At 49.0% G+C, this 27,131-nt stretch overlaps 1 protein-coding gene across 1 annotated transcript; it reads left to right on the forward strand.

Annotated features, from left to right (window-relative positions):
• The first annotated feature begins 314 nt into the window (after positions 1 to 314).
• Positions 315 to 7,391, forward strand: OSR1 (odd-skipped related transcription factor 1). The gene is made up of 3 exons (XM_026014954.2): positions 315 to 626; positions 5,005 to 5,704; positions 6,468 to 7,391. Exons 2-3 carry the CDS (start codon positions 5,037 to 5,039, stop codon positions 6,601 to 6,603), a joined length of 804 nt encoding a protein of 267 aa, XP_025870739.2. The 5' UTR covers positions 315 to 626; positions 5,005 to 5,036; the 3' UTR covers positions 6,604 to 7,391.
• Positions 7,392 to 27,131: the final 19,740 nt, after the last annotated feature.

Here is a 27,131-nt window from a genome sequence, read left to right on the forward strand (position 1 = left end):
ATGTGCAGTTTCAGCCCGCTCTCCTCTGCTTGAGGCTGTTGCCTCTAGCACCCCAGGGGTGCCCTCGGGGGCCCAACAGTGCAGAAGGGGTCGCACGGGACTGAAGGGCGGGGGACGCAGGTCCGGGGAGGCCGGGGCGAAGTGAGCGCAGCTGCCAAAGTCTGCTGCCCGGGTCAGCAAAACTTTGTCTGTCAGTGCGCAGGCGCGGGGCAGGGTTGGGGGACAGGGGAGGGAGGGGAGGAATCCTGAGGCAAGGGGAGGAGGGAGGGAGGGAGAGGGGGAGGGAGGGAGGAGGGTGGTGGATTAAAATAAGTAGGCGGCTCGGTGCTAAGGGATGAGTGAGTCGGAGCTCGGTCTCTCCCCAGCAAGTTCTCAGCCGCTCCCGGTTCAGACCCAACCGGGGAGCCGCGAGCTGGGCTCATCACCCCCCGAAGGGCAGGCCTCCGGGGCAGTCGAGCGCTCCCGCGCGTCGGGCGCTCCGAGTCCCCGCAGAGTCCCCGCAGCCGGAGCGGGGCCGGGACTCTAGAGCTCCGGGGGTGCCTGTGGAATCCAGCGCCTCTGGCTTCCCGGGTCCCCCGCAGCGGAGCCCCGGAGACGCCCTCAGCCCGGGACCGCCGCGGAACGAGGTAACTGCAGCCCCGGGAGCCCCTGTTCGGCGAGGGGGGTGCGCGCGGCACCCCGGGTCCCCTGTCACCGTGCGGCGGGTGTCTCCTCTCTGTGTGCCCCAGAAGGAAGCTCCTCCTGCCAGACGTAGGCTGCAGGACCTTTGTGAAAGTGAGAGCAGCTGCAGCCCAGGGGGGTTGGGGTGCGGGCGCAGGGACTTCCGCGCGGGGTCTCCGGCTTGTGACCTCCGGGGACTGAGGGGGCGGGCCTCCCTGCTGCCCCGGGGCTCCCAGACACCCGGGCGAGATGCCCGCGGACCTCGGAGGCCAGCCCGTGGGCCCCCCTCTAAGAAACCGAAGAAACTTCCCCGAGCACTAACTTTCCCGAGACGCACGGCTAGCTCCGTCTGACCTACTTTAGCTGACGAAGAAGGAAAAGGGAGCGGAGGGATGGCCACGGCCGCAGCCGACGGCGCAGGGACAGGTGCATGCCTCAGCCAGGTCGCGCTGCTCGTGCACGTTGGTTTTGTTTTTGCTTTTTTTGTTTTTGTTTTTTGTTTTTTGTTTTTTTTTTTGCGGAGTTGCGCTCAGGTATCAGGCGGGCTGGACCCGGAGCGCGGGGACGCGAGCCTGACCCCGCCTCGCACTTGTGCTCCGACTTCGGGGTGTTCTCTGTAGGATGATTGCTCTGTGTGGCCAAGGCCTTGGGGAGTAACCCGCGACCCGTCTCGGTGCAAGGCCCCGCGCAGGGGGCGCGAACGCTACTTCCCAATTGGAGACCCCACGCCCGAGCAGCGGAAGCGCTATGGGTGCCGTGAGGGTCTCGGGTTTGGGGCTTATAAGCGAAGAATTCGTTTCCTCCCCTGTCTGTCCCCGAATTCAGCCTTCGGGAGAAACAGGGGAGGTCGGAGGGGAGAGGGAAAGAGGCGAGGGGCTGCCCGCGGAACTGATTTCTTTCCCGAAATGGCTCTGATGGGAAGAATGAAAACCCACATCCAGTGGTTTTCCAGCAGCAGCAGCACGGGCAGTAGCGGGGTAGCCTCTCAGAGTGCAAAGTGGCTCCGAGGGTTTCTTTGTTGCCACAATTTGGTAAATTTCAAGGGGACCCTGGGCTGCGCGCTGGCCTTTGGGAACAGAAACCACGTGCAAAGCTGGTTAGTCTCCCAGATTCACCACCTCCCAGAGAGGAGAAGGGCTGACAGGGACAGGGGACCACCGGTGGGTGATGTCCTATCCTGGGCTGCCCGAAGTAATTGCGCTTTCATTAAGATTGGGAAACAGATCGCTAAGGACACAGCGGGCGTTTAAATGCGGCGGGATGGCCGCCTAGCCGAGGGGTTCGTTCGATCTCGTTTGTTGGGAGAACCCACAGAAGTATCTGGCGGTGGTTAGTCCCCCAGCCAGGGGTCTGGACGCCTGTCACCACGCGTGTTGGGGATTCGATGTCAAGGATGATTTTCTGGGGCTGCTGCTGGGCTCCTTCAGGCGCAAGCTCGGGGAGCTCTCTCCGTCCTCATTAATGCAAGCAGTTAACTCGCTCACGCTCAATTAGCCCCGAATAAACCACTTTAATAGACTCTGCACACTTCATTAATGCCCGGCACAGGGCTGGCTGAAGACCTGAGGTTGGCGCTCCACCGCGCCAGGGAAGCAGCGCCGGCGCTGCGCAGCGGACCCGGGCTTGGAAGCGCGAATGGCTTTGCCTGCCTGTAGTCGGGATCTCTCCCCGTCACCTCCCAGGTCCCGAGGCTCAAGCTCCTTGCCAAGTGGGTGCCTGGCCCCAGAAGAGGTGTTTTCCCTCGTGTTTAAAAATCTAAAGCGTTCGCACAAGGGCTCCGGGGTCAGGGCAACCGGACCAGGAGGGGCTAGAGTTTGTCCATCCTCTCCAGCTGGAGGGGCGAGTGTGAGACTGTGTTTTTCTCTTAGCTGACCGCCTGAAACCGGATCGTGCATTTGGCCCATTCTTGGTACTAGTGTAAGGAGCCACGTTTCGAACGAATTTCGTCCCCGGGAAAGTCGTTGGCGAGAGCCTGGGGAGCCCTGGCCTCGGAATGCGGCAGAAAATAAGAAACTGGCTGCGCTGCTGAAGAAAATAAATTGAGTGTTGGGGGAAACAAGATCGGGCATATAGCCCGGAAAGGTTGGCTCCCAAGAGCAGTGATGGCTGCAAATGCCCCCTCCCCCTATGGAGCCCAAGGCCTTCTAGGCTCGGGGGATAGGCGAGGAAAAGCCAGGTTAGTACCCGACGTTGGTGGGTTCCCCACCGGGGCACCGCGGGCTCAGGCCCTTGTGCAGCCCAGAGCCCTGCCGCCGCCGCCGCTGGCGGGGCCTGGGATAGGCCGAGACCCGAGAGGAGCAAGTTGAGGCCCTGGTGGCGCCCGGCGCACCCCGGGGAGCCAGAGATAAGGATCTGATTTCCTGTGCCTGGAGGGGGAAGAAGAGGTGACAGCAAATCAAAGAGCGCTCACCTCGCCTAAATCTGGGCCAACCTTTGAAGTTGGAGAGTCTTCTCTTTCTCCTTCTCCCTCCCCCCAACCCCAAAGGGCCCCTGCTTTCCCTGGGGCCCAATTCCTATTTTTACTTCGCCCTGTCTTAGCGCTCTAGGATGATCTTGGGGCTCTAGGATCACCGGGCCACCAGTGATCCCAGCAGGAGAGAAGACTGGTACGGAGGCCCTGGCTCTTCCACCGGGGTGGGCACTCAGGCTCCAGCTCCAGAGGCAAGGTCACCGCAGAGTTGTGCCTCCCCCTAGCCCGGAGGCTGAATTCATTGCTTCCTTGACGCTCGGTTTTCAGATGATTGCGAAGTAACCCGCCTCGGGACTTTTCTGCAGGCTCTCCTTGTTCTGCACCTTCCACTCCCAGCAGGGCCTCTTTCCCTACCACCCACTATTCAGCCCGTGACCTCTCTGCCAGCTTCCCAGGGAAAGCGTTTCTGGGTCAGGATTGCCCTTACTCCTTCCTGACCGGACAGGGCACTCCTCCATGGAAAGCTCTGCTGCAGTGAAAGGCTGCAGAGTCTGACTGGGCCTTGTGGCCCAGGGCTGAGGGCAAGCTAGGCTAGGGAAGCTGTCAGCCTTCAGCACCTGAGCCTCCCACGGCCCCCGTGAACTCTCTACTTTCCTTCTCCGTTCTTGCCTCCACGGGACAGACTGATCTTCAATTTGGCTTTAATTAGGACAGTCTGGGAGGCTCGGAGATGAAAGTTCTCTCTGCAGAGCCCAGATCTGTCCATGGAGGCTGGTGACCCTGACCAAGCAGGCCAGGAGATGCCAGTCTGCCGGTCACTTCAGCTTCCTGGCCTTGCATTTGGAGGGGCAGAGATTAAAGCAGCTGAGGGGCCAGCTTCAGTGCTTTGCCCAAGGGCATGCCCACCTGCCCAGGTGTCACTGCAGGCGTAAACATCCAGAGAGCCCCAAGGCACTGCTCTCTTTTCAATGGGGCAGGGAAGGCACTGAAGCCCCCTTGTATGTGACTGCTGATGTCAGAATGAGGAAAGGAATGTGGTGTCAATGCCCTCGCTGAAAAGAAGGGGATCCCCAGGGGCTAAGGTGAGGAGTCAATCCAAAAGCAGCCGCAGAGAGGGTGGTGTCAACAGGGCTCCCCAACAGTGAGGCAGAAAAGCAAATTTGACATCGAAGTTGAGAGTTTTGAGGAGAAAGATGACAAGGCTTCTGGAAGCCAAATTGAAGATCAGCTAGTAGAGCTTAATGCACAGGAGACGGGAGGTACGCAGATCTGTGTGTGTGTTTGTGCTGTGCTGTCTCTGTGAGGCCTTTCCTGAGTTCCACACGATCCCCCGTGTGTGTGTGTGCTCACGCACATGCGCCCCCGTGGACACATTCGGGCCAGTTCCTGCATTTTGTTTAGGACTACAACACGGATCATCTCAGTTTATCTTTGTACCTTGTTGCCAACTCTGCTTCAGAACGTGCGAATCTGTGTTTATCTGCCGTTGCGCATTTCTGTGTTTGTTTATCTGCGCGTGAATGTATAAGCGTAATTCCAAGTTCCTGCTCTCTTTGCAGGAGTGCAATTCCGTGTCGACTCGGGCTGGCGTGGATGTGAACTTCCACACACCCGTTTCCCGGTGCTCCTGCCTTTCTCAGCACTCTGTACCCTGGAGGCCCTCACTTAAGTTGTTGAGTTGCACAGGATTTGGTTTCCTGCTGGTCTCTGTGGCAAGTTGTGTGTCTCTGCCAAGGCCATTCGGAGGGAGCCCTTGCATCAGAGAGGGTTCCATCTTCTCTGTGAGGGCAGTGGGTTCCCTCAGTGGGGTCTTAGACTTCCAGCATCTGTCACGGGGGAGGCAGAGGGTGTGGCTGGGCTGGAATTCAGGAGGAAGGGCGACCTACCCTGAACTTCTCTTTTTCTCTTCCCTCTCTTTTCTTTTTTCTTTACAGATTGAGATTGAGAACACCCGGCAACTACCACAATGGGCAGCAAAACCTTGCCTGCGCCAGTGCCCATTCATCCATCCCTGCAGCTCACCAACTACTCCTTCCTCCAGGCAGTGAACGGCCTGCCCACGGTGCCCTCGGACCACCTGCCCAACCTGTATGGATTCAGTGCCCTGCACGCGGTGCATCTGCACCAGTGGACGCTAGGCTACCCTGCCGTGCACTTGCCACGCTCCTCTTTCTCCAAAATGCCGGGCGCTGTGTCCAGCCTGGTGGACACACGCTTCCAACTGCCTGCCTTTCCCTGGTTTCCTCACGTAATCCAGCCGAAGCCCGAGATCACTGTTGGAGGCAGCGGCCCCTCCTCGCTCAAGACCAAGCCACGCTTTGATTTTGCCAACCTGGCTTTGGCTGCCACGCAAGAAGATCCATCTAAGCTTGGCCGGGGGGAGGGTCCCGGTTCCCCCGCTGGTGGGCTGGGTGCCCTCCTGGATGTAACCAAGCTATCCCCAGAAAAGAAGCCCACGAGGGGACGCCTGCCTTCCAAGACCAAGAAGGAATTTGTCTGCAAGTTCTGTGGCCGTCACTTCACTAAGTCCTACAATCTCCTTATCCATGAGCGGACGCACACCGATGAGCGGCCCTACACCTGTGACATCTGCCACAAAGCCTTCCGGAGGCAAGACCACCTACGGGACCACAGGTACTGTGGGTGGCTCCCAGAGCAGCTGTCTATCTGTCTCTGTCCTCACCATCCTCCTCCCTAATGAGGTGGTTCCTGAGCCCTGCTGTGGCTCCAAGCATCAGTTTCTGGGAATTCTCTAACATAGCAAAAGAAGGCATACAAGGCTCAGGGATAGGTTCTTGGGGCGTGGGTGGAGAAAGGATGGGAAGCCTAAGTCAGGTCTCCGTGAACTCCAGACAGCTTCCTCACCCCTTCTTCCATCTGCAGTGCTGTCCAATACAAGTTTCTGCCTTGATGGCCAAGTGGGACCTGTTTCACATGTGACCACCAAGCACTTGAAACGCACTAGTGTGACTGCGAGATTAACTTTTTAGTTTTACTTAATTTTAATTTTAATGACTACATGCGGCTAGCTAGGCTGACAGCCTGGGCAGCACAGCTCCAGCAAATCATCTACCCCTCCCCCTAGGTTCCCTCATTCACCTTTATTGTTAACCCAGGCCTTATAAGGAAACTCTGCTTGTCCCTCCTGGGGAAGGCAGGGACCAGCCAAAGCTGGACCTGTTGAGGCATCCGGTGGATCAGACGTTGCCTTTGGGTTTCCTTCACGTCCCTACTCTATCCACAAACTTCTCATTTTGCCCACTCCACATGCGGTGCCCCCCACCTCCCCCCTTCCTTTGGGGGGCAAGTGCCCCACTGCAGCAGGAGAGGATCTTGGGTAACTGTTTACAACATTACCTCATTTTGCAAAGATCAATTTCTCTGTTTTTGCTTTCAGATATATTCACTCCAAAGAGAAGCCTTTCAAGTGTCAAGAGTGTGGGAAAGGTTTCTGCCAGTCCAGGACTCTCGCTGTCCACAAGACGCTACACTCACAGGTGAAGGAGCTCAAAACCTCCAAGATCAAATGCTAAAGAGAGCCTCGGGGTCACCAGGACCCTGGGTCACGCTGCCCCCTCCTCCAGAGGGACCAGAAGCCGAAGGCGACTCTGGCGGGCAGCGGGAGGGGTGCCCGGGACCTTCCCCAATCCCAAACTTGTCCCTTGGGTCCCGGGCGCACGCGGAACTCGAGAGCCCCGCCCGGAGCCCTGACCCCAGCCGCCCAGGCGGCTCCCCCAGGACGCGGCTAAAGTCTTGGCCAAAAGGCGGTACTCACGTGGCGGAAGGGAAACTGCATTTAAAAAAAGAACGAAAGCTCCGCGGAGCCGCAGCGGCGCCTCTCCCAGAAGTATTACTTTTTCTATTGTTATTTTATACGTTTTCTTTATTATTTTTTTCTTTGACCATATAAGCTTGTAACTCTGCCTGCGGAGAGAGAGGGGAGCGGGAAAGAAGTCCTGCGATCGCAGCTTCCACCCCCTCCTCCCGTCCCCATCCCCACCCCCGGGAGCCTGCAAAAGTGTAATCCGTGTATCTGCTTCAGCAGCCCGGCCCTGGGAGCCCTGGGAGCGCGGGGCGCGGACGCCCCCTCCCTGCTCCACGCAGCGCAGCCGTCGGGGCCGGGGGGCCTGGGGGCCTCGGCCCCGGGGCTGGGGGGGGGGCGCCTCCGGCTTCCCTGCTCCGCCGCCCAGTCACCACGAGCGAGCAGCCGGCTAGGAGCAGGGCGTTGTATTGCGATTGGCACTTTATGCTGACCATCGGTAACGGACATTTATCACTGGAGTTTTTTAAAAATATGAAATAAACGGTTATTTTACAGGCATTGTAGGTTAGGTATTTTCCCTCCCAAACGCAGGACGCAGGGAGGCTCCTCTACGGGCTCCAACCTGCCCCACTTCCCCGGCCCCGCCTTATTGAGGTGATGGGGTTGAGATCCCTGGTGGAAGCGTCCTGGCTCCCAGTGGGGGTCCGCCTCCCGTCCGGGGATTATTTTCTCACTCCACTCCTCCATTTCGGCCTTAGGTCTCAGCGCCCCCAGGCCTCAACTCCACAGGGCTGGGGGTTTATAAAGAGGCCAAGCCCGCGGCCACTACATCAGCCGTGAGCAATCTCAACGCCTCCGGATGCCGGGTCGCTTAGGGTCCACTAAGAGGGACAGAGTGTCACCCACCTCTTCAACCAAAGGCTTCCGTACCAGCCTCCTGCAGCTGCTCGGGGGAGGGAAGGGGGTGTCCTTCGGGACAAGTACTGACCCCTGGTCCCCAATACCCGGCTGCACCTGCACAATCATCGCCGCCTCCCCAGAGCCCCCAACCTACAACCCTCCCTCCAGTAGGACCCCCCGGGCACAGTTCTTTGGCTGGGGCACGGCTCCACGCCCGCGAAGATTCCCTGCAGTTTGCAAAGCCTTGCGAGGAATGGCGGGGGCGGGCGCCCTGGGAGGCCCGGGAAGTTTAGGAGGGGAAATCTGAGTCGGCCCTCCACAAGTTGAACCTTCCCCGGGGCGTCTCGTTTTCCCACAATTAGAGGCCAGGCCGCCGGGGGCTCTCCGGCTTGGGGCGGGGCGGGGCTGCCCAGCTCCCGAGGCCCGACCGCGGGGCGGTGCAGGCGGTGGCGCCCGCGGCCTTTCCCAGGCGGAGCGCGCAGCCCCTCGGGCTCGTGTGCCCGGCGGCCGCGGACACCCGGGGGCCGGGCAGGGCCCTGCGACCTGAGCGAGCCAGCTCGGGCCGTACCGAACGGCTCCAGCCTCGGGCCGCACCATCCCCACCGCCCCAGGGCGGCCCTCCCCGCCCAGCGCGGGGCTCGCAGCTGCGAGGTTGCGGAGCCCAACTCGCCCCAGTGGCCTCGGGGGGCCCGCGCGGCGGAGCCCCGGCCTCCGCCTTCGGAGCCACGCTGCCCCCTGCTGGACAGGCCTGGAGGGGCGGCCCGGGACCGGGGCACCTCACGGTGTCCGCCCCACAGCTCCTCTCGATGCACTCTCTAGACCGACCCTCCGCCGCAGGCCCTGCCCACCCCTCACCGAGATGCCCGGTCGTGCCCTCGAAGCCTTCTCGACGGTCCTCCGCCGGGATATCTCCGCTGGTTGAGCAAGATCACAGCCCTTCTCCCCCCCAGCCTCAGGGGGACGCTCCCCAGAAGGGAAACGGAGTCTGGATCCCAGAGAACCGCGATTTCTGGGTTCAGAGAGGGAGGAGGGGGGGGGGGGGTTGGGGGCTTCGAGGGCTTATCCCCAGCCAGCGCAGGCCATAGTAAGGTCTTAAGGCTTACGTTAGGGCTCATGGTAGGAGCCACATCAGTTCCTTTAGTAGCTCTCTGAGGTCTGGGGACCTGGCTGTTCTAAAACGACAGTGTCTGGTTACACACAGCCTCTACGGAAAGCTGTGGGCGTCTCCGAGGACCCGAGAGAGCACCTTCCTCAGTTCCTCTGCTCTTTCTGAGGATCTCTTTCCTGCCCCTGCACCCCGCCCTCCATCCCCCCATCGCAGGTTAGCCACCTCCCATTCCCCCAGGACACCTAGGGCCTCTGCAGTTAGCTTCATTCCAAGGACCTCATGAAGGCTGTGAAATGCGAGAAGTTCACAGGGGAGGTTTTTCCATTCTGGCCCACCTCATCTCTGGTAACCTGAACCCCAGCCTTCCGTCCTAGGCCCTGGAATTGAGAGATTTTCAATATCAAGTGTGCATCCTTAGACGATGGATTCCCAGCACACGGTTTGCAAAGAGGCGTTGGGGAGTGGGGCAGGGCACTGACCAAAGACCTCCACTGACTCACAATGTTTCCACCTTGCTTGGCTCTACCAGTGGCTCACGATCATCCCGGTGGACCCAGAAGCCATTTCTCAGCACAGCTCGCCGCATCTATACCCTGACGGTAGTTTCAGAGATTGTGTAGTAACAGCAGAGCAAGTGGAAGGGCAGGCTGGGGCTGCGGGCCCCCAGACACCACACAGGCTACAATTCCCAGGCAATGCGGTTGGGGTTGGGGGCAGTTTCCAGCTCCTACTCTGTGGGGAGCAAGAACAGGCAACGAGAATGCCCAAAACGCTTGGGTGGGTTTTATTACCTGCCCACCCTGCAAGAGGACAACTTGATACACCCCTCCGGGATCCCATCTCTCTCCCTCCTCTTCCTCCCCTGACCCCAGTCCTCAGACATGAAGCTTCTTTGGTCTCAGGTGCGCAGCGTGACTCAGGTCGGTTTTAGGGAGTGAAGGAAGGGAGAGGAGAGTCCAGCTGGGGCCCTTCCCCAGGCAGCCAGCTAGGCCAGCTGTTCCTGTGGGGGGCAAGGGAATGGGGGGGGGGCTACTAGGCTGGACCTCTGCTGCATGGGTAAAAGGCGCAGGAGACCTTGGAAGCAGCCTGAAGCTTTCCCCGCTCTGGGAGGTCAGTAGCACTCTGGGGAAAGGCTCCCAGGGGCTTCTCCCCAAAGTAAGAGGTAAAGGTTCCACCTCCTCCTTCGGAATGTAGCCAGAGGTCCGGGGTGTAGGATGGGCCGTTTTCCCCTGCAGACCTCTTGGCCACGGGAGTCAGGGCTAACAGGGTCCTGGGTAAGGGAGAAACGCAGTGGACTGGTCTAGGGCTCCCCGACACCACCGCAGCTCCAAGACCGCGGAACCGGCGGTGGTAGCACACCCGACCCCACCCCTGGAATCCCGGGGTCTCCAGCGCCAGCTCGAAGGCATCCCGCCCCACCGCCCACAGCACTAGCACAGCACTGTGTGACGTCACACAGGCCTCCCGCGCGAGGCGCCAGGGCTCCGCCGCGTCTGCAGCCGCATCTCGGTTACTACGTTCTGTGACGTCACAGACAGGCGGTGACACCACGGCTCGCACATCTCCCGGCCCCGCCCTGCGAATCCTGCCAGAAACGCGCGGAGAATTCGTTCGTCCCCGTACAATAGGGTCCGCACCCCGAAGCGTTGGTGGGCGCCCCGAGAGAGGGAGAGTGCCCGGCGGGGCCCCGCCAGCTGGCACCTCGCGGTTAGCAACGCTCTCTCCGCGCGCTGGGTTTCGGCGCAGCAGCTGCGGCGGGGTTCTAGCCCCGCCCACGCCGCTCCCCTAGCCCCGCCCACATCGCGTCCTCCCCCTTAGGCCCCCCGCCTCCACCACTGCGCATGCTCTGCGCGCAGGCGCAGAAGGAACTCGTCGCGGCGCTCCAGGTCCCGCGGCGCACCTGGGCAGTGGCCGCGGTCTTCGGTGCCCGCTGTCAGGTGTCGGGAGCGCGGAGGGCTGTCGGCGGGTGCGGGCTGGAGCTGGTAACGCCGAAGAGGGCGGCGCACGGCCGATGCGGGCTGGAGCCCCTGGGAGTCCCGCTGGTGGCCCGCGGTCCCTGGGATTGCGGGCGCGGGGACGGGGCGCAGCTCGTCCTCCTGAGCAGGGCCTCTTGCCCTCCAGCCCACGGAGCTCTCGGGGGCACAGGCCTGCTCACCCACCCTGCCCGTTCGGCCCGGCTTCCTGGGCCGCTGCGAGAGCCAGAGGGGTGGTTGGGCCCAGTTTGCATAAGTTTCAGATGAAAAATTCACAAGCGACCTGAGACAGTAGGGGAGGGGGTTGCCAAACCTCGTGTCAGTGGAAGAAGAAGAAGTTGCATTTCCTTTGAGGGAAGGGGCCCGAAGACCCAGTCGTAGCTTTTCCTGCCACTCACAAGCTTTGGGCAAGTGCCTGCCCTTCTCTGAGCCTCGCTTTTCTTTCTGCGGTGGGTGGAGGTAATAGCCTTCCCACCTACCTCGCTCAGTTGGTGTAGAGGTCAAAGTTATACACGTTTTCTCGATCATCTATTCACCACTCGAACCAGCAAGGGGCCCTGATGTGTTGCAGAACAGCTTTGGCGTTTACGAAGCACCACGTGAAGGGACTAGAGGTGCTTCTCCCAGCATGGTGAAGCAGCCTGCCTCCCAAGCTGCCTTCCTGAGAGAATCTTCTTCTGGTCTCCACTGTCTCAGCACCCAGAGATAATGAAATGGGATGGAAGAAGAATGTCACATGGACTGGTGGTCGTGAACCTTCCTTGAAAACTTGGAGGAGGCCTTCTTTAACTCCACGGAGACAAATGGATAAATCAGTTCACAGATTATTGTTATATTTGGTAGAGAGAGGAAGGCGGGTGATAAAATGTAAGTGCCCTACTTAACCACTCCTCTGTGGCATATGCCTAGGGAGAAAATAACAGCTGGGTGCAGACTGAGGTGTCGGACCCGGCAGGGGAGGGGCCCATGTGTGTGGAAGTGTGACCGAGTAGGTGGCAAGGGGTCTTTCACTTTGCAAACACACCCAATGACAAATCGTCTTTGGATTTGTGCTTTCTTTGATTTGTACTACAGTGTCCATAGCCTAAAGAAAAGGTAGTTGTACAATGTTTCATGCACAGATCTGCAGGAATGTTCCTCTTACCCAGCCCCCCAAGCCCCGGCTATCTGATGCCCCTCTTGGCCAGTGCTAGTTCCAGCTCCAGCAATTAGAAAATAGAAGGACTTTGGAAAGTGGGGTGGATGGATGAGTGGAGTGAATTTTGTTTTTTTGGTTTTTTTTTTCTTTCTAAACATAGAATTGGCTCTTAGCAAGTCAGCCATCTCTGGGGAGGTGTAAGCATAATTAATTTCTTTTCAACCTTTGGTTTCATTGAACTCTTGCTTGTGAGACTCGATAGCAAGGGCAGGAATGGATTGCTTTTTGTCACTGGTAGGAGTGGGTACCCCTTGGAGACTGTAGGTAGATGGTGGCTTGCGAAACTTTACAGGGGACATGGAATAAAGGTGGAGGAGATGGAGCAGGAAGAGCTAGATTCTTCACCACTCAAAGGACCAGAGAAGGAAAATGAGCTTCCAGAGAATCCAGGCCTTGCCTTAAATGATATCTACTTGAGAGGCTGGTTGACTTCTTATTAACCTGGGTCAAGCACTGACTGTTTCTGTGCAGAATTCAGAATATCTTCAGTATCTCACGTAGCTCCTCTTACAGGGCTGTGGTAGGTGAAGAACTAGGGCAGGTGTGGTGCTGTAGGTGTCAGGGATGGTTTCTGTTATGGCCTTGTCCTTAGAAAGACCAGCCAACACTGAAATATTTGAGCAGAGTCACTCCAAAGTGAGTGGAGTGGTTCAGAGAGTTCTTGTTAGCTGTTACAGGGATCTGTGCACCATAGATCTATCTTTTTAAATCTTTTCTATATTTTTAAATTTCTTTTTCTATTAGTTCCTGACTTTAGTGTGTTAAAAACTGCCACCATCATGATAGAATTGTTTTATTTTTAATTTAATTTTATTTTTTGTTTGTTTGAAGCTCTAATATATATCACATGTTCAGGTTTGTCTCTCCTTGACAGTCGGCAGTACTCATGGGAGATTCCTCAGTGTGGCATTGGGACCATGGCAGCGATTGGATTGGGGCTTTACCACTTTGGGAAAAATGTGAGGCGTTGCTAGGGCTTCTCCAGGCAAGAAACCAGGCAAGCTTTTGCCCCTGGCAAATGATGTTTTCTTTGAACTATATCATAAGTATGTATTTAACTGGGCCAGGGAGGATTAGAAGTATTGGGGGAGGGCACTGGGTTTTGGTAGGTTTCCTCAGTTTTCTCCCCCTCCCCCATATTTTAATTTAAACATTTCCAGGCATACAGAACAATAGAAATTTATAGTGAACACTCAGTCATCTACCACCTAAGTTCCACAATTAACATTTTACTATACTTGCTTTATCACATATCCTGCCACCATTCCATCCCTCAAACTTTTTTAAAATGAAAATATATAAACACATAGAAAAACTGAAAGAATAGGACAAAGAACATTCTTGCATCTTCTTCATAAAGTCAACAATTGATCATGTTTTGTTATATTCTTCTCTCTCCCTGAACTATTTGAAAGATAGTTTCAGACTTCATTATATTTCAGCCCCAGATAATCTAGCACACATAGGAATAAGGGTGTTATGCTGTATTACCACAATATTATTATCAATAATAATTTTGCCTGACATCATCAAATGTCCCATCTACATTAAAGGTTCTCTCAATTTTCCCAACATCTGAATTTTTAAAAATCAGAACCCGAAGTTTTTCACATTGCATTTGTATCTTTAGCATCCTTTGATCTAGAACAGTTCTGATTTTAAGAAAAAAAAAACTTTTAAATTTGAATTAAGTATAGATTTATAAGAAGTTGCAGTGGAGGGAGATTCCATGTACCCTTCACCCATTTTCTCCCATGGTTACACCTCGCTTAATGATAGTACAGTATCATAACAAGAAAAATTGATACTGGTACAATGTATGCATATAGTTTTATGCTATTTCCCCACAAAGATAGGAAGAGGTAGATTGTTCTAACCACCACCATCGTGAAGATCGAGAACTATAAAATCACCACAAAGATCTACTAATATCAGTGATTTAGCAGTTTGAGTGAATGTAGAAACCGTACCTCCTGTTGTGGACTGAATGCCCCCCTCCCCCAATACCTATGATGAAATTCTTATCCCCAATGTGATGATACTAGGAAATGGGGCTTTGGAGAAGTAATTAGGACCTGAGAGTGGAGCTCCCATCAGTGGTGTTAGTGCCCTTATAAGGGTCTTGAGGGAGCTTGTTTTCTCTTCTTCTTCTTCGTACCATGTAGTGGTGGTGGGGGCACAGCAAGAAGACAGCCATCTACAAACCAGGAGGATGACTTTCACTGGACACTGGATCTGTTGGCACCTTGATTTGGACTTCCAGGCTTAAAAACTGTGAAAAATAATTGCCTGTCCTTTTAGGCCAGTGAGTCTATGATACCCTGCTATAGCAGCCAGACCTACGACACCAAATTTTAAGCCCTTTTAGTCTCCCTGTTTATGACAGAATAGTCTTAAATATTTGCTCTACATACACTGACATCCAGGTCATACAATGTTATGTTCTTGGCTTTGACCATCAAACATAATTTAGACAACTCAAGAGGAGAGAAAGTCTATTGTATGTAGCTGTGATTTTGCTTTTACAATGGTTTTTTTTTCTCCCTTCTGCATATTTTTAGTTTCCTTCTTTTATCACTCCTTTGCTGAGACTATTTTTCAGTTGTTGCAAGGGTTCATAATTGCTCATTAAAGTATCTTTATGATGGCTGCTTTAAAATTCTTGTAGATAATTCCAACTTCTGTGTGATCTTGATGTGGATGTGCTTTGATTATCTTTTCTCTTTAAAGTTAAGGTTTATGTGGTTCTTGGTCTGACCTGTAACTTCCAGTTGTACCCTTGACATTTTTGGTATTGTGTTATGAGACTCTGGAATCTTAATTACATATATTTTTTAAATATTTTATTTATTCATGAGAACACACACACACACACAGATACACACACACACACACAGAGAGAGAGAGAGAGAGAGAGAGAGAGAGGCAGAGACACAGGCAGAGAGAGAGGCAAGCTCCACGCAGGGAGCCGGACGTGGGACTCGATCCTGGGTCACGCCCTGGGCTGAAGGCGGTGCTAAACCTCTGAGCCACTGGGCTGCCCTAATTAAATATGTTTTAGTAAATTTCCCTTGCCTTGCTGTTACATGATGGGAGAAGGGGTGCCACTTCAGTACTACCACGTGAGGGTGAATGTCCAGGTCCCCCAATTGGCCTCCCTTGGCACTCTGGGAATAGAACGATGCCACTTACCACTTGGAAGAGGTGGGATTTCAGGATTCCCACCAGGCCTCCACTGATACTACCTAGACTAGGAGGGGAGAGGTCCTTTTTGTTGTTTGCACATGGTTTCTTCCAGGGGTAGGGCGGAAGGCCTTGCTACCTCTACGTGATGGTGCAAGTTTGGTTGCCCACTCAGTCAGATACACCTGGGTAAAGCAGGGAGGAGCCCCACTTTGCAGGCAGACAAAGACAGAACCCCGGTGTCCTCCCTCAGTCTTTTCCTGAGTGGTAATCTGTGGCCCTTTGAATATTGTGTTGCATAAGTGAACTCTTATTGGCTTGATGAAACTAGAGACTAAGTGACAAATTTCTCCACAAATTCCCATTTCCTGGGATCACTTCTATTTTTGTCCTAACACGATCCTGGGTTGTCACTCTAATGCATTGTGGTGTTTTTAATTTTGTAATACAAAATTCTCACTTTATGTTTTGACATAAAATGCTCTGGGGTGGTATTTTATTATAAAGTTACAAAACTTCTGCCTATTTTCAGATGTTGGTATGTAGGGTCCCTGTTGATTAAAAAAAAGAACAATTGATATTTTTAGATTAGCTATAATGTCTGGAATTTTGACCCAGTATAATTGAGTGTTGTATTATTTTGTTTATGAAAAGAAAAAAATCTAATGTATCTAGTGGCTGGGTGCATGGATTTCTTTTTCACCCTACTCCTGTGTCTGGTGTTCAGGTTATAATTTTTAATATAAATATGTCCATAGATTTTTAGGCTTTGTTAAATTTTTGAGAATGGAGTTTCAGGAATCTGTCCAAACTTTCCTAAAATACTATGTTAGTTTCCTTCATAGTCCAAATTTTCCTAACAGGCTAGGCTCTCTTTTTTTTTTTTTCTCTAAAATTGTGCCTTATAGATTTCTTAGTGTTGCACTGGGCAGGGGGAGGAATCACTATTAAAGCAAAAAACTTCTCTTCAGTTAATATTACTTATTGATTAAGATCTATGACTTGTACCTGAGCCCAGGCTAAGTGTGAACATCATGCAAATTGAGAGCAATAGTTTTTACTTTTTCCAAATATATGTTGCATAATGTTTACTTCCACGAGTCAGGGCAACTTAAGTAGATAACCCAGATAGAAGGAACTGGGAAGCAGGAAACCTGTGTCTTGGCACATGTTTCATTGCTGAACTTTGTTGGGTGGCTTTAGCCAAATCCTGTAACCTCTTGGGGCCTCAATTTCCTTAACTGTCAACGAGAATAAAAGTACTCATCTTTTCTGACTTGCACAGTTTTGGTTAGAGAAAAATTAAAGTTGTGCTATAAGTATAAATAATATTGCTAAAGACTATCCACATCTTCTTATTTAGTTTAAAAAAAAAAGCATCTGTAAACACTCCCAGCTTTTCAGCTTCTTTTGGTGTCAAAAATATCTTTGAGCAAAGAGAATTCAAATAGTACTCGGGAGAGCCATAAACATTTTTTCAGACTTCATTGACATGGTCGACTATGTCCATTTTTGCTATGAGTGAGAAACCAAATTTGTTTTTCTCTCCTGCACCCTCTGATTCTTTAGTCGCAAGGCTGCTGGTTACGTCACCCATGCGGATTCGGGCAGAGGCCTCGCACATGGTTTACAGAACTGTGCAGCAGACATACATGGATCGAAATAGCTGTGATTAGAAAATCAGTCTCACGTTTAGGAAATCCGCAGAAGCATGTGCATTCTCTGACTTGTCCCAGAAGCACAATAAAAGTAAACCAACTGGTCTTGAAGTAAGGACAATTACAAAAACACAAATTTTGAAAAAAAAAATGAACACAGAGATTTGAATCATAAATATTTATTTCTAGAGAAACAAGGCACACTCATTTCCAGTTTCAGAGGAAAGCATTCGTGGTAGCGAGACCACACCAACCATACTGGTGTGTTGACATGGGGATTTCTGCATAAGGCCAACTGGAGGAGGCCAGGAGCCCTGCTGCCACCCCCATGGTCGGCAGGATCTCTTCTGTCTTTGGACTGGTTCTTAGATGTGGCAAGGAGCTAACAAAGAATCCCTGTCAACTTCATCTACTGTTTGTAATCTTCAGAATCTGAAATTAGGGAGTGAGCCAAAGTTGGCTAGTACATGGACTTTATCTGTAGATATTAAGGTCATTTTACAATTGGCAGCAGAGCACATTTTTGAATGGCAGAAAAAATGTAAAGCAGTGTTTAGAGTTTTCTTTGTGTGTCTACTATTGGCTTACTTCCCTGTCACGTAAATCACTCTGAGCTGTACAATAGGTATGGGCCAGAAAGATGAGGAACATGACTATCAGTGAGGATCTGTTAGTGTAGCCTGCAGAGGCCAGGCAAAATCCATTCTGACTTTTCCAGCTTGTTGGTTTCATTGTTTTCTACAATGGGTGATTGTCTTCAGCCTGCTTGGCTGGCACCAGGTCCTTTGAGGTTCCCAGAAAATCCGCATGTAAATGTGCAGCCAGAAAGTTGGGCTTAATGTCTGGTGTATTCCTTGGTACACATTCTCCTTTGGCCTGGGAGGCATGCCTCTAAGTGATGAACAGAAATTGCCTTAATTGAAAGTACTTCTGTTGGCAGGATGATTTCAGAGCCTACCTCCCTTTGAAAACAAACCCTTAGTGCTCCCCAGGGTTCTGGAATCCCTCATTTTCTCATGAGAACCCTTCCTTCCTTAGCAAGAGCTGATTTTTAGATGCAGACTTAGGAGATATGCTAGGAGGAGATATTTTATTGAGTCCTTACCATGTGCCAAACGTTGTCTGAGAGATGGTGTCCAAGGATACTATTCTCATTTTCTTACATGAAGAAATGGAGGGTGGAAGTATACATTTGCGCCAGGTGATGCGGTATATCATTGAACTAGCCTTCAATTCTGGTTCTTCAGACACCAAAATCTATGCACTCACAAGACCCTCTACTACTTCCCAGTACTTGACGTTTCTGGTTGTCCTGCCCAGAAGGGTGAAGACTCCTGGGGAGGGAGAGAGTAGATAAGAGGAGTAGGCTGAGAAAGCTCTGGGCCTTCCAAGGGGTACTGAGCACAGGCCAAGGAATGATGAAGACGAGGATCTGTGGCCTTCAGCCTCTGCTCCTACTCGATGGGGCAATCTGCCACAGGTCTCATTCAGGATGGAGCTCCTTCTGGGAGAACGGGGAGCAGGAGCATATGTCTGATTCTTGCCTGCATGAGAGTTATTGTCCTCATCTTCCAGGGGGAGAAGGTGTGGCTTGTTTGAGGAGGGCAATGTGGTATGTGAGAGGTTCCTTTGCCTTTCTGCTCATTTAACTACAAGCTTGTGAACCTGAATAATGTTGAAGCACTCACCACATTGAGGACTTGATGACAGAGTAGACAGTGAAGCCTCAGGTGGGCCTCTGGGTGCTGTCCTGATGGGACGTGGCTAAGACATTCAGCTAACCTTCGAGGTCCATCTCGCAGTAGAGGCACTAATGATCAGTGTGGCCAAAATACAGCTGGAGAAGGCAGTAAGAGGAACTTAGGTCCCCCAGACTAGACTCTTTCAGGACATGGCCTCAGACTCTGGCCTCCACAGCCTGGTCCAGGGATGTCTCCTAGTTGCTCGTACAGAAACCTCACTCAGAGCGCTTGTAACACTGGGTTAATGTCATCTCTTCTAGATTGCAGGCTCCTTGAAGACCTGGGCCAGTTCTGTTTGTCTCAGCACTCCCTATGTCCTTTGTGGTACCTGAGCCCGAGAACATGTTCCTAGCTGAGTGGGAAGCCAAAAAGCCTTGGCTCGATTGATTATGAGGGTGAGGAAAACTTCATGAGGAAAGACGGTAACTAGTTAACTGTTTCTGGAAAGAGTCTCCTTTTGATCATTTGAGAACCATGTGTGTAAAGTAAAGTAGAAGGAGCTGTCTACTGCTTGAGTGATGGGGGCTAGCTGGAAGGGACTATTTCAGGAAAAGGAATAGCGGCTTTGCTCTGGACAAATCCTATATTGCTTTTTCAAATAATAATCTGCTAGTACGAAGACTGTGCCTTTGATTTCCATCTTGCCTTGTATTTAAATGAAACACTTAAAATGAAATCCTTGAAAATTTAGAAGGCAAATAAAGTGGTCCTGCTAATTTAATGAATACCAAGCTGTAAATGTAAGTTTTATGGAGTGTCAAGCACTCACTGAGGATCCTGCTAACCAGAGGGAAAGGAGGGGGCCGAGGTGTGTGATGACTCATCACATGAGTGAGCATGCAGGGTCTCTGTAGAGAAGGGGGGCTCTGCTATTAAGGAATGATCCAGAAACCTTAGCCCTGTGAATTGTCCCTTCCAATTGCCTTCTTGTCTTTCTCCATGAGACTGGAGAATGGCGTGGCTGTCAGTAAACACTCATCCCCCCTGGGTTGGTGAACGTCTCCCTCTGGTACTCTGTGCCAAGAGGTCCATATTGAAGACAAATCCGATGCCCTCTGTGGTATGCGGCCTATCTACAAAGCTAGTCAGAGTGCAGCAGAGGGAGGGCCAGTCTGTCCTCCGGGGCGTCCTTTCTGTAATCCCCTTGTCACAGCCACCTCTGAACACTGCTCGCCCTGACAGAGGGGCCGTGATGGGCAGCCTGTCAAATAGATTGTGAGTGCATTAGCAGGATTAGCAGAGAAGGCTAATATTGCAGCATTCCCCAAGTTCATTCACAGCGTCTGAGACTGGGCTGTTCAGCTGCTAAACTGGACAGGCACAGGCTCCAGAATTAATGTCACATCAGGGACTGGCCCTGAAGTGGTCAAGACAACAGTCCCATACGTTTGACTTGTGTTTATGTATTATTATTTCATAGCAGAGCTTAATTTGTAATATAAGGATGCTAAGTATTCTTTTTTGCATCTGATTGATAAAGTAGCTGAAATACTTCAGTAGCCCCTCGAAACCGGATGCTTTGTTCTTGGCAGTTGTCGAAGTATTGCTGATTTTATTTCTGCTTGTTAAAGTAATATATGCTCATTTTGGAAAAAAAATGGGTCAGAAAAGTATAAGGGAGAAATTTAGAATACTCAATTCTTTTTTTTTTTTTAGAATACTCAATTCTTTGACCAGATTTTACCTCTCATGCCATTCTGATATACTTTTGTGTAGTCTTTCTTCCATGCATATCAAGTAAAATTGTGAATATATTGTATACTTGGTTTTGATTCCTTTTAAAAAACCAAGTATTATATCTTAAACATTTGCCAGTTTTCTTGCACCTTTAATGAAAACACCTATTAATACTTTGTGTGAATGTATTTGCATTAGTTTTTTTTATTGGTGTGTAACAAATCACCACAAAGTTGGCACTTTCAAACAGCCCACAGTTCTATAGGGTGGGAGTCCGGCATGGCCTGGTTGGGGTCTCTGCTCACATCTCAGAAGGCCAAAAGCAAAGTGTCAGCTGGGTAAGGTTCTCTGAAGGCTCTGGGAAAAATTGCTTCCAAGCTCATTCTTGAGGGCAGAATTTAGTTCCTCAAGGTCGTATGGTTGAGGTCCTCTCATCCTTGCTGGTTGTTGACTACGGAGTACTCTTAGCAGCTGGAGGCCACCAGTCTCCCTGACGTGTGGCCTCACTGATCTGCAAGCTGGCAATTGTGCATCGTATCCTTATTGTGTTTGGACTTTCTGGCTGCTTCTGTGACCAACTGGAGAAAACTCTTCATTTTAAAGGGCTCATATGATCAGACTACGCCCAACAGAATAATCTCATTTTGAAAACAACTGTCATATAACATGACCTAATCAGGGGAATAAACCCCATTATATTGACAGTCAGCAGGACTGTAAGGGCATGGGTACCAGGGTTGAGAAATAGTGGGGCTGTCCTACATATCTACTTAACATAATATTTTAACAGTTTTTTTTTTAAGCTGGGCTTATTTCTAACTTTTTGTTATTGTAAGTGATGTTTTTATCTACCCGGTGTTAATCTGATAGGTGAAGAACGATATTTTGTTATTTGTGTTTTTGTTTCTAATGTAATTGAACACTCAGTTTCATGTGTTACTATTTGTCTTCTTATGTGAATTGTTTCTTTTCTTTTTGAGAGTTTATTTTCAAATTGGTATGTAATGTTCTTGAATAGTAAGGACATTATAACTCTTTGCTAATTTTGTTACAACCAACTATTTTATCTTTCTTTGTGTACTTTTGATGTACAAAGGTTTTAAATACATATGTACATAATTCCATTTATGTCTTCCTTTCTGTTTTTGCCTTTGATGTCACATTTAGAAAATCCTTTTCCATCTCAAGATTTTAGAAATATATTGATTACATTTCTCTATTTTATAAATCCATTATTTGTATTTAAACTTTAATGTACATGGATTTGTTTTGATATATAGTATGAGGTACATAGTTAAAATTCCCTCCTGCAAACTTATTAACCAGTAGCCTAATACTTAATAAATAACTCATCCTCAGTGATTTCAAATGCCATTTTCATACTTGACCTCTTTTGGTGTCTTTTCATTCTGTTCAGTTGTTCTGCTTTGCAGATTGGTGTCACAGCATGCACTTTTGGTTATTATATTTTGAAATAAATTCAGATACATTAAAATGTAAATTCCTCCTTTCTTTCTTTAGTTTTCAATATTTTATTGGCTCTTTTGCCCTAATGTGTTCACAATTTTCTGGTGGAATTTTGATTTGAAGTGTATTGACTTCATAATATTTATGTTGAAGAAATGATGGTTTTGCAATATATAATCTTCCCATTGTAGCCATATAGGATGCCTCTTTAAATTAGAATTTTCCTATGTGTTTCTCAAGAGAGTTTTATTTTTCTATTTTCATAAAATTTCAAATTTACAGAAAATTTGCTGGAATATTACAAATATTTTTTTCCCCTGAGCCATTTAAAAACAAGTTGCTGGAAGATTTCAGTGTACTACTACCAAAATCAAAGTCAGGACACTAACATCTATGTATTATTGTCACCTCACCCAGAGATCTCACTCCAGTTTCTCCAGTGTGCCTAACTATGGCTTTTAGGGAAACAGGATCTAGTCCAGGATCACGTCTTGTATCTAGTTATGCATCTTTTGTCTCTTTCAACCTCAGTTTCTCAGTCTTTCTGTGACTTTCATGACCTTATCACTTTTGAAGGTCATGGGCCAGCTATGTGGTAAAATGTCCCCCATTTTGGGTTTGCCTAATATGTCCCCATGATTTGATTTGGATCATGCCTTCCTGGCAGGAGTGTAACGAAAGGAATGCCATTAATGCATCCTATGAGGAGGCACACTAATTTGTCCAGTACTGGTGACTCAACTTTTGATCATTTGATTAACTTGTGTCTGCCAGGCTTTACCCCCTTAACCTTACCCTTTCTCCATCTGTAATTAGTAAGTGTTTTGTGGGAGATTCTTTGAGACCACACTGTTGTTAAAGTATTTGGAGCTTTGTTAGGTGCTACTGGAACTAGTGTTTAGTTCAGCCTATTTTGTCCCCCTGTTGTGGGGGAAAAAAAAAACCAAACAAAGCCCTTGCTTAGTACTCTGGCTATTGCTCCACGAATTATGAGGTTTTCTACTTTGCTGTGGCAACAGGCATTATTTCCAGGTGTGTATGAACTCTAAGCCATGCTCTTGCTGACTCTTTCTGGTGGTTATTACCCCAGCCTTGGGCAGTTTCCCGACACCATGAAGATGTGAGAGAGACTCCCCACATCTCCAGAATGCTCTTTCTGCAGCTCTTTCCTTGCTGGCTCTCTTCCCTGGGAGCTCACCAGAGTTTCTGCTCTGTTCCTCAACTCAAAAGAATCTGGGCTCTGACTGGACCCTCCCTCCCAGTCCCAAAGCCTACAAACTCTCAAGGCAGCAGTAGGGCTAGTCTCAGTTTTTCCCGTTTCTCAGGAACCCCTGTCGCTTGTTGCTTGTTATCCTGTGTCCTGAACATGATTGTTTTCATATATTTTGTCTGGCTTTGTAGTCCTTTCATGCAGGGTGAGAAAAAAATGGTCCCTGTTATTCCATATCGACTGGAAAGAACACTTCTGCATTTTGGATTAACCAAATGCATCATTATTTTCCAAGCATTTATTAAAATGTAGAAATGTTGTGCACTGCTCTGAATGGCCCCAGGATGCTGTGATTTTTTTTTTTAAATGTCACTGTTGTTGTCCATCTTCTCCTTCCTTAGCTATTGCTTGCCACTGCTATGAGCTCCAGGCCAACTCTCCAGTAGTTTATGGGTTACCTCTGCTGTAGGGCAATTTCTTAGATAAGGGTTAGTAGGTTCTAAATGAGTGTTTGAAGATCTCTTCTAGGAATTAAAAACGTGAACTATGTCATATGTATTTGGACACTTTCTTGCTTCCTTTCTGGTCTTTGGCCACAGTTCCATAGCTGAGTCTGCTAAAGCACTGCTTTCTGAATAAAATAAAGGTTGAGATATAGTGCCACTTTGGAGCTCTGTATGGGAATTGTGTTTATTGGTGAGCCAGGGGTGGGAGTGGTGCTATTGCACTCTTGCTGGATCATAGAATAATTTCTGTATTAGTTTTCTAGGATTGTCATAACAAAGCACTGTGAACTAAGTGGCATCTTAAAATGGTAGAAATGTATTGTTTCCCAGTTCTGGAGGCAACAAGTCTGCAGCCAAGGTATTGGCAGAGCAATGCTTCCTCTGAAACCTGTAGGAGAATTCTTTGTTGCCTCTTCTTAGCCTCTGGTAGTTTGCCAGCAGTCTCTGGTTCCTTGGCTTGAAGCTGCAGAACTTTATTGTCTACCTTTGTCATCACATGGCCTTGTCCCCATGTGTCTCTGTGTCTTCAAATGGACATCTGCTTGTAAGGACACCAGTCATGTTGGATTAGGGACCCACCCTACTAGAATATAATCCTATTTTAATTCAACTAATTACATCTATAACAACCCGTTTTGCAAATAAGATCAAAATATGAGGTATATTAGGGGTAGGACTTTAGTTTTTTTTTTCTTAAGGTATACAATTTAACACTTAAGAATTAGTATAGAATATTGGGTGAATTTCTTAGTAGAAACTGAATGAACACCCAGAGTGGTAGGCTTTGAACCAAAAGAAGATGACACAGGTGTCAACAAACATTAGGAAAGCTGGTTGGGTAGCATGCTAGCAGGGAGTCCTGTACCAGGTTTGACTCCCAACTCCTGCAGATAGGAATGCAGAGATATCAGTATCCTAGTGTTAAGCCCATGTCTGAAATTTCCTGATGGAAAATCCTTTGCCCAAGCTTTGGCCGGCGGCCCTGTGCCTCAATGAGTGCTGCAAACAAAGGGCAAATCTTAGAGCTGAAGCTTCTCTGACAAGTGATCGTGGCAGCTGTGACCATGCAGAGTGTTGGGAAATCTGCTTCCCCCTTGCTCAGTCTCTTAAATACACAGTACAGTATATGAACTACAGTCACCATGCTGTATGTACTCTCCAGAATTTCTTAATCTTGCTTGAAGTTTGTCCCCATTTCTCCCACCCCCAGCTCCCAGGAGCTACCATTCTATTCTCTATTTCTATGAGTTTAGCTTTTTTGGATAAGGTGAGATCATACAGTATTTCTTTTTATGATTTATTTATTTTACTTAGCATAATACTCTAAGGTCCACCTATGTTGTTGCAAGTGGGAAGATTTCCTTTTTTATGGCAAAATAATATTCCATGATATCTATCTATGTCCATATATCTATATGATACAGATATATCACATTTTCTTTATCTATCTGTTGATTGTCATATAGGTTGTTTCCATGTCTTGGCTATTGTGTATAACATTGCAATGAACATGGAAGTGCAGATATCTCAAGATAATTTCTTTTCTTTCAGATATGTATCCAGGGTGGGATTGCAGGATCATATGGTATTTCCATTTTTAATTTTTTGAGGGAATGCCATACTGATTTCCTTTGGCAAAGTGGTTGTGCCAATTTACATTCCTACCAACAGTGTCCAAATCTCTCCCTAGTTTTAATATATTCTCAGCCATTATTTGCTTAAATAAGCTTTTGTCCATTTCTCCCTATTTTCTCCCTCTGGGACTCCAATAATGCACGATTATTTCTCGTAATGGTATCCCATAGTCTATATAGGCTTTCTTTTAATATTTTGAATTCTTTTTTATTTGTTTTCTCTAACTGGACAAGTTCAAAAAATCTGTCTTCCACCTCATGCTTCTTTCTTATATTAATTCAGTCTGCTACTGACACTCTATGAAAATTTTAATTTCATTCATTATATTCTTTAGTTCCAGAACCTGTTTTTTTTAAATTTTTATTTATTTATGATAGTCACACAAAGAGAGAGAGGCAGAGACACAGGCAGAGGGCGAAGCAGGCTCCATGCACCGGGAGCCCGACGTGGGATTCGATCCCGGGTCTCCAGGATCGCGCCCTGGGCCAAAGGCAGGCGCCAAACCACTGGGCCACCCAGGGATCCCCAGAATCTGTTTTTAAAAATGATTTCTATATCTCTAATAGACTTCTCATTCTATTATCATTTTGCTGATTTTGCTGAACTGCCCTTCTGTGTTTTCTTAAAATGACTATATTGTTTTTTTATTGGACAATTTTTTTGAGGTTGGTTATTAGAAAATATTTCTTTGGTGGTATTATACTTACTTAATTTTTAATTTTCTTTGAAGTTTGCATTCACAGTTAAAGAAATAATCACCTCCTCTTGTCTTTATTCACTGGCTTTGGGAAATATCTTCCATGACCCATATTAGGGATTCTGAGCCTTTTTTTCAGATATTTTCTATTGATATTTCCACTCCACAATTCTTGTTCCAGCATAGAGGGTGAATTCCTAAGATTGTATGCTGCCTTTTCATCCTGCAAAACCAGACCTGTCAGCTTCCCATTTGCTTTCTCTATGACTGTGGTGAATGCTCATATTGTGTGCTTTATCACAATCCTGCAGAATTGGGCTGGCTTTTGCATGTACTCACTAGCTGTCTGCAAAGGCTCATTTTTGTTGTCATAGGGATTGTGTTCAGGGAGCTGGCCACAGGATGGTGGAGTGGGGTTTTGGTGAGGTTGAAATGCATTTGGAGTACCTGTGGACCATCAAGAGGATCTGTAGGTAACATATTCCCAATGGCTCATTGGTTGGCTTCCTGATGGAGTGTGTAACATGGTTAGTAGGATATATGTTTCTTTGATGCCCTCCAAGAGGCCTGGCTGCTCTTAGACACTCCCTACTCCCTACTTAGAACTCAGAAATCTGAGTGAAATGAGAAAGAGTTGGGTCTCTTTGGTAGTGTCCCACATATCTTGGGAAGCTGGATGCTCACTCAGGTGCACTTACTTTCCCTTGTGGGAGAGGTCACAGGCTGAGAAGGTCTCTCTTGGCAATGAACTGTGCCACTTTGGGGGAGGGGTAATGTCAGTAAAGTTAAACTGTTCCTCTTACCCTCTTCAATGCATCCAATCTCTATCTCTCTATATATATACCTATATATCTATATCTATATCTATATCTATATCTATATCTATATCTATATATCTATATCTATCTTTATCTATATCTATCTCCAGCTGTGTGCTGGAGCTTCTCCACTGGACTCCCAGACTTCCACCAAGGCACTGTAGTTCATGGGTGATTAAATCAGTGCTTTTGGAGAGGAAGATGGTGTAACACTATCAATTCCATTATGTAGGTGATACCAATCTTTTCAGACATTATTTCTTGAGTACTTATATGCCAGACACTATTCTAGGCCCTGGAGTTTTTGCAAGGCAGGATAAAGCCCTTGTAGAGTTGACTTCTGGAATTGCATCAGTTTCTTATTTGTAAGATGGAGATAAAAAATGAATATGCCCAATTAAGTTGTGAAGAATAAATGCAATCATTCATATAACAAGCTTAGTCCAGTATCAGGCATAACAATTTCCAGTGTCAGTTATTCATATGGAGATCAGATACAGTAAAAAGTGGGTCTAATTCTTGTCTT

This window comes from Vulpes vulpes, chromosome 8, assembly GCF_048418805.1.
Source record: "Vulpes vulpes isolate BD-2025 chromosome 8, VulVul3, whole genome shotgun sequence".
NCBI lineage: Eukaryota > Metazoa > Chordata > Mammalia > Carnivora > Canidae > Vulpes > Vulpes vulpes.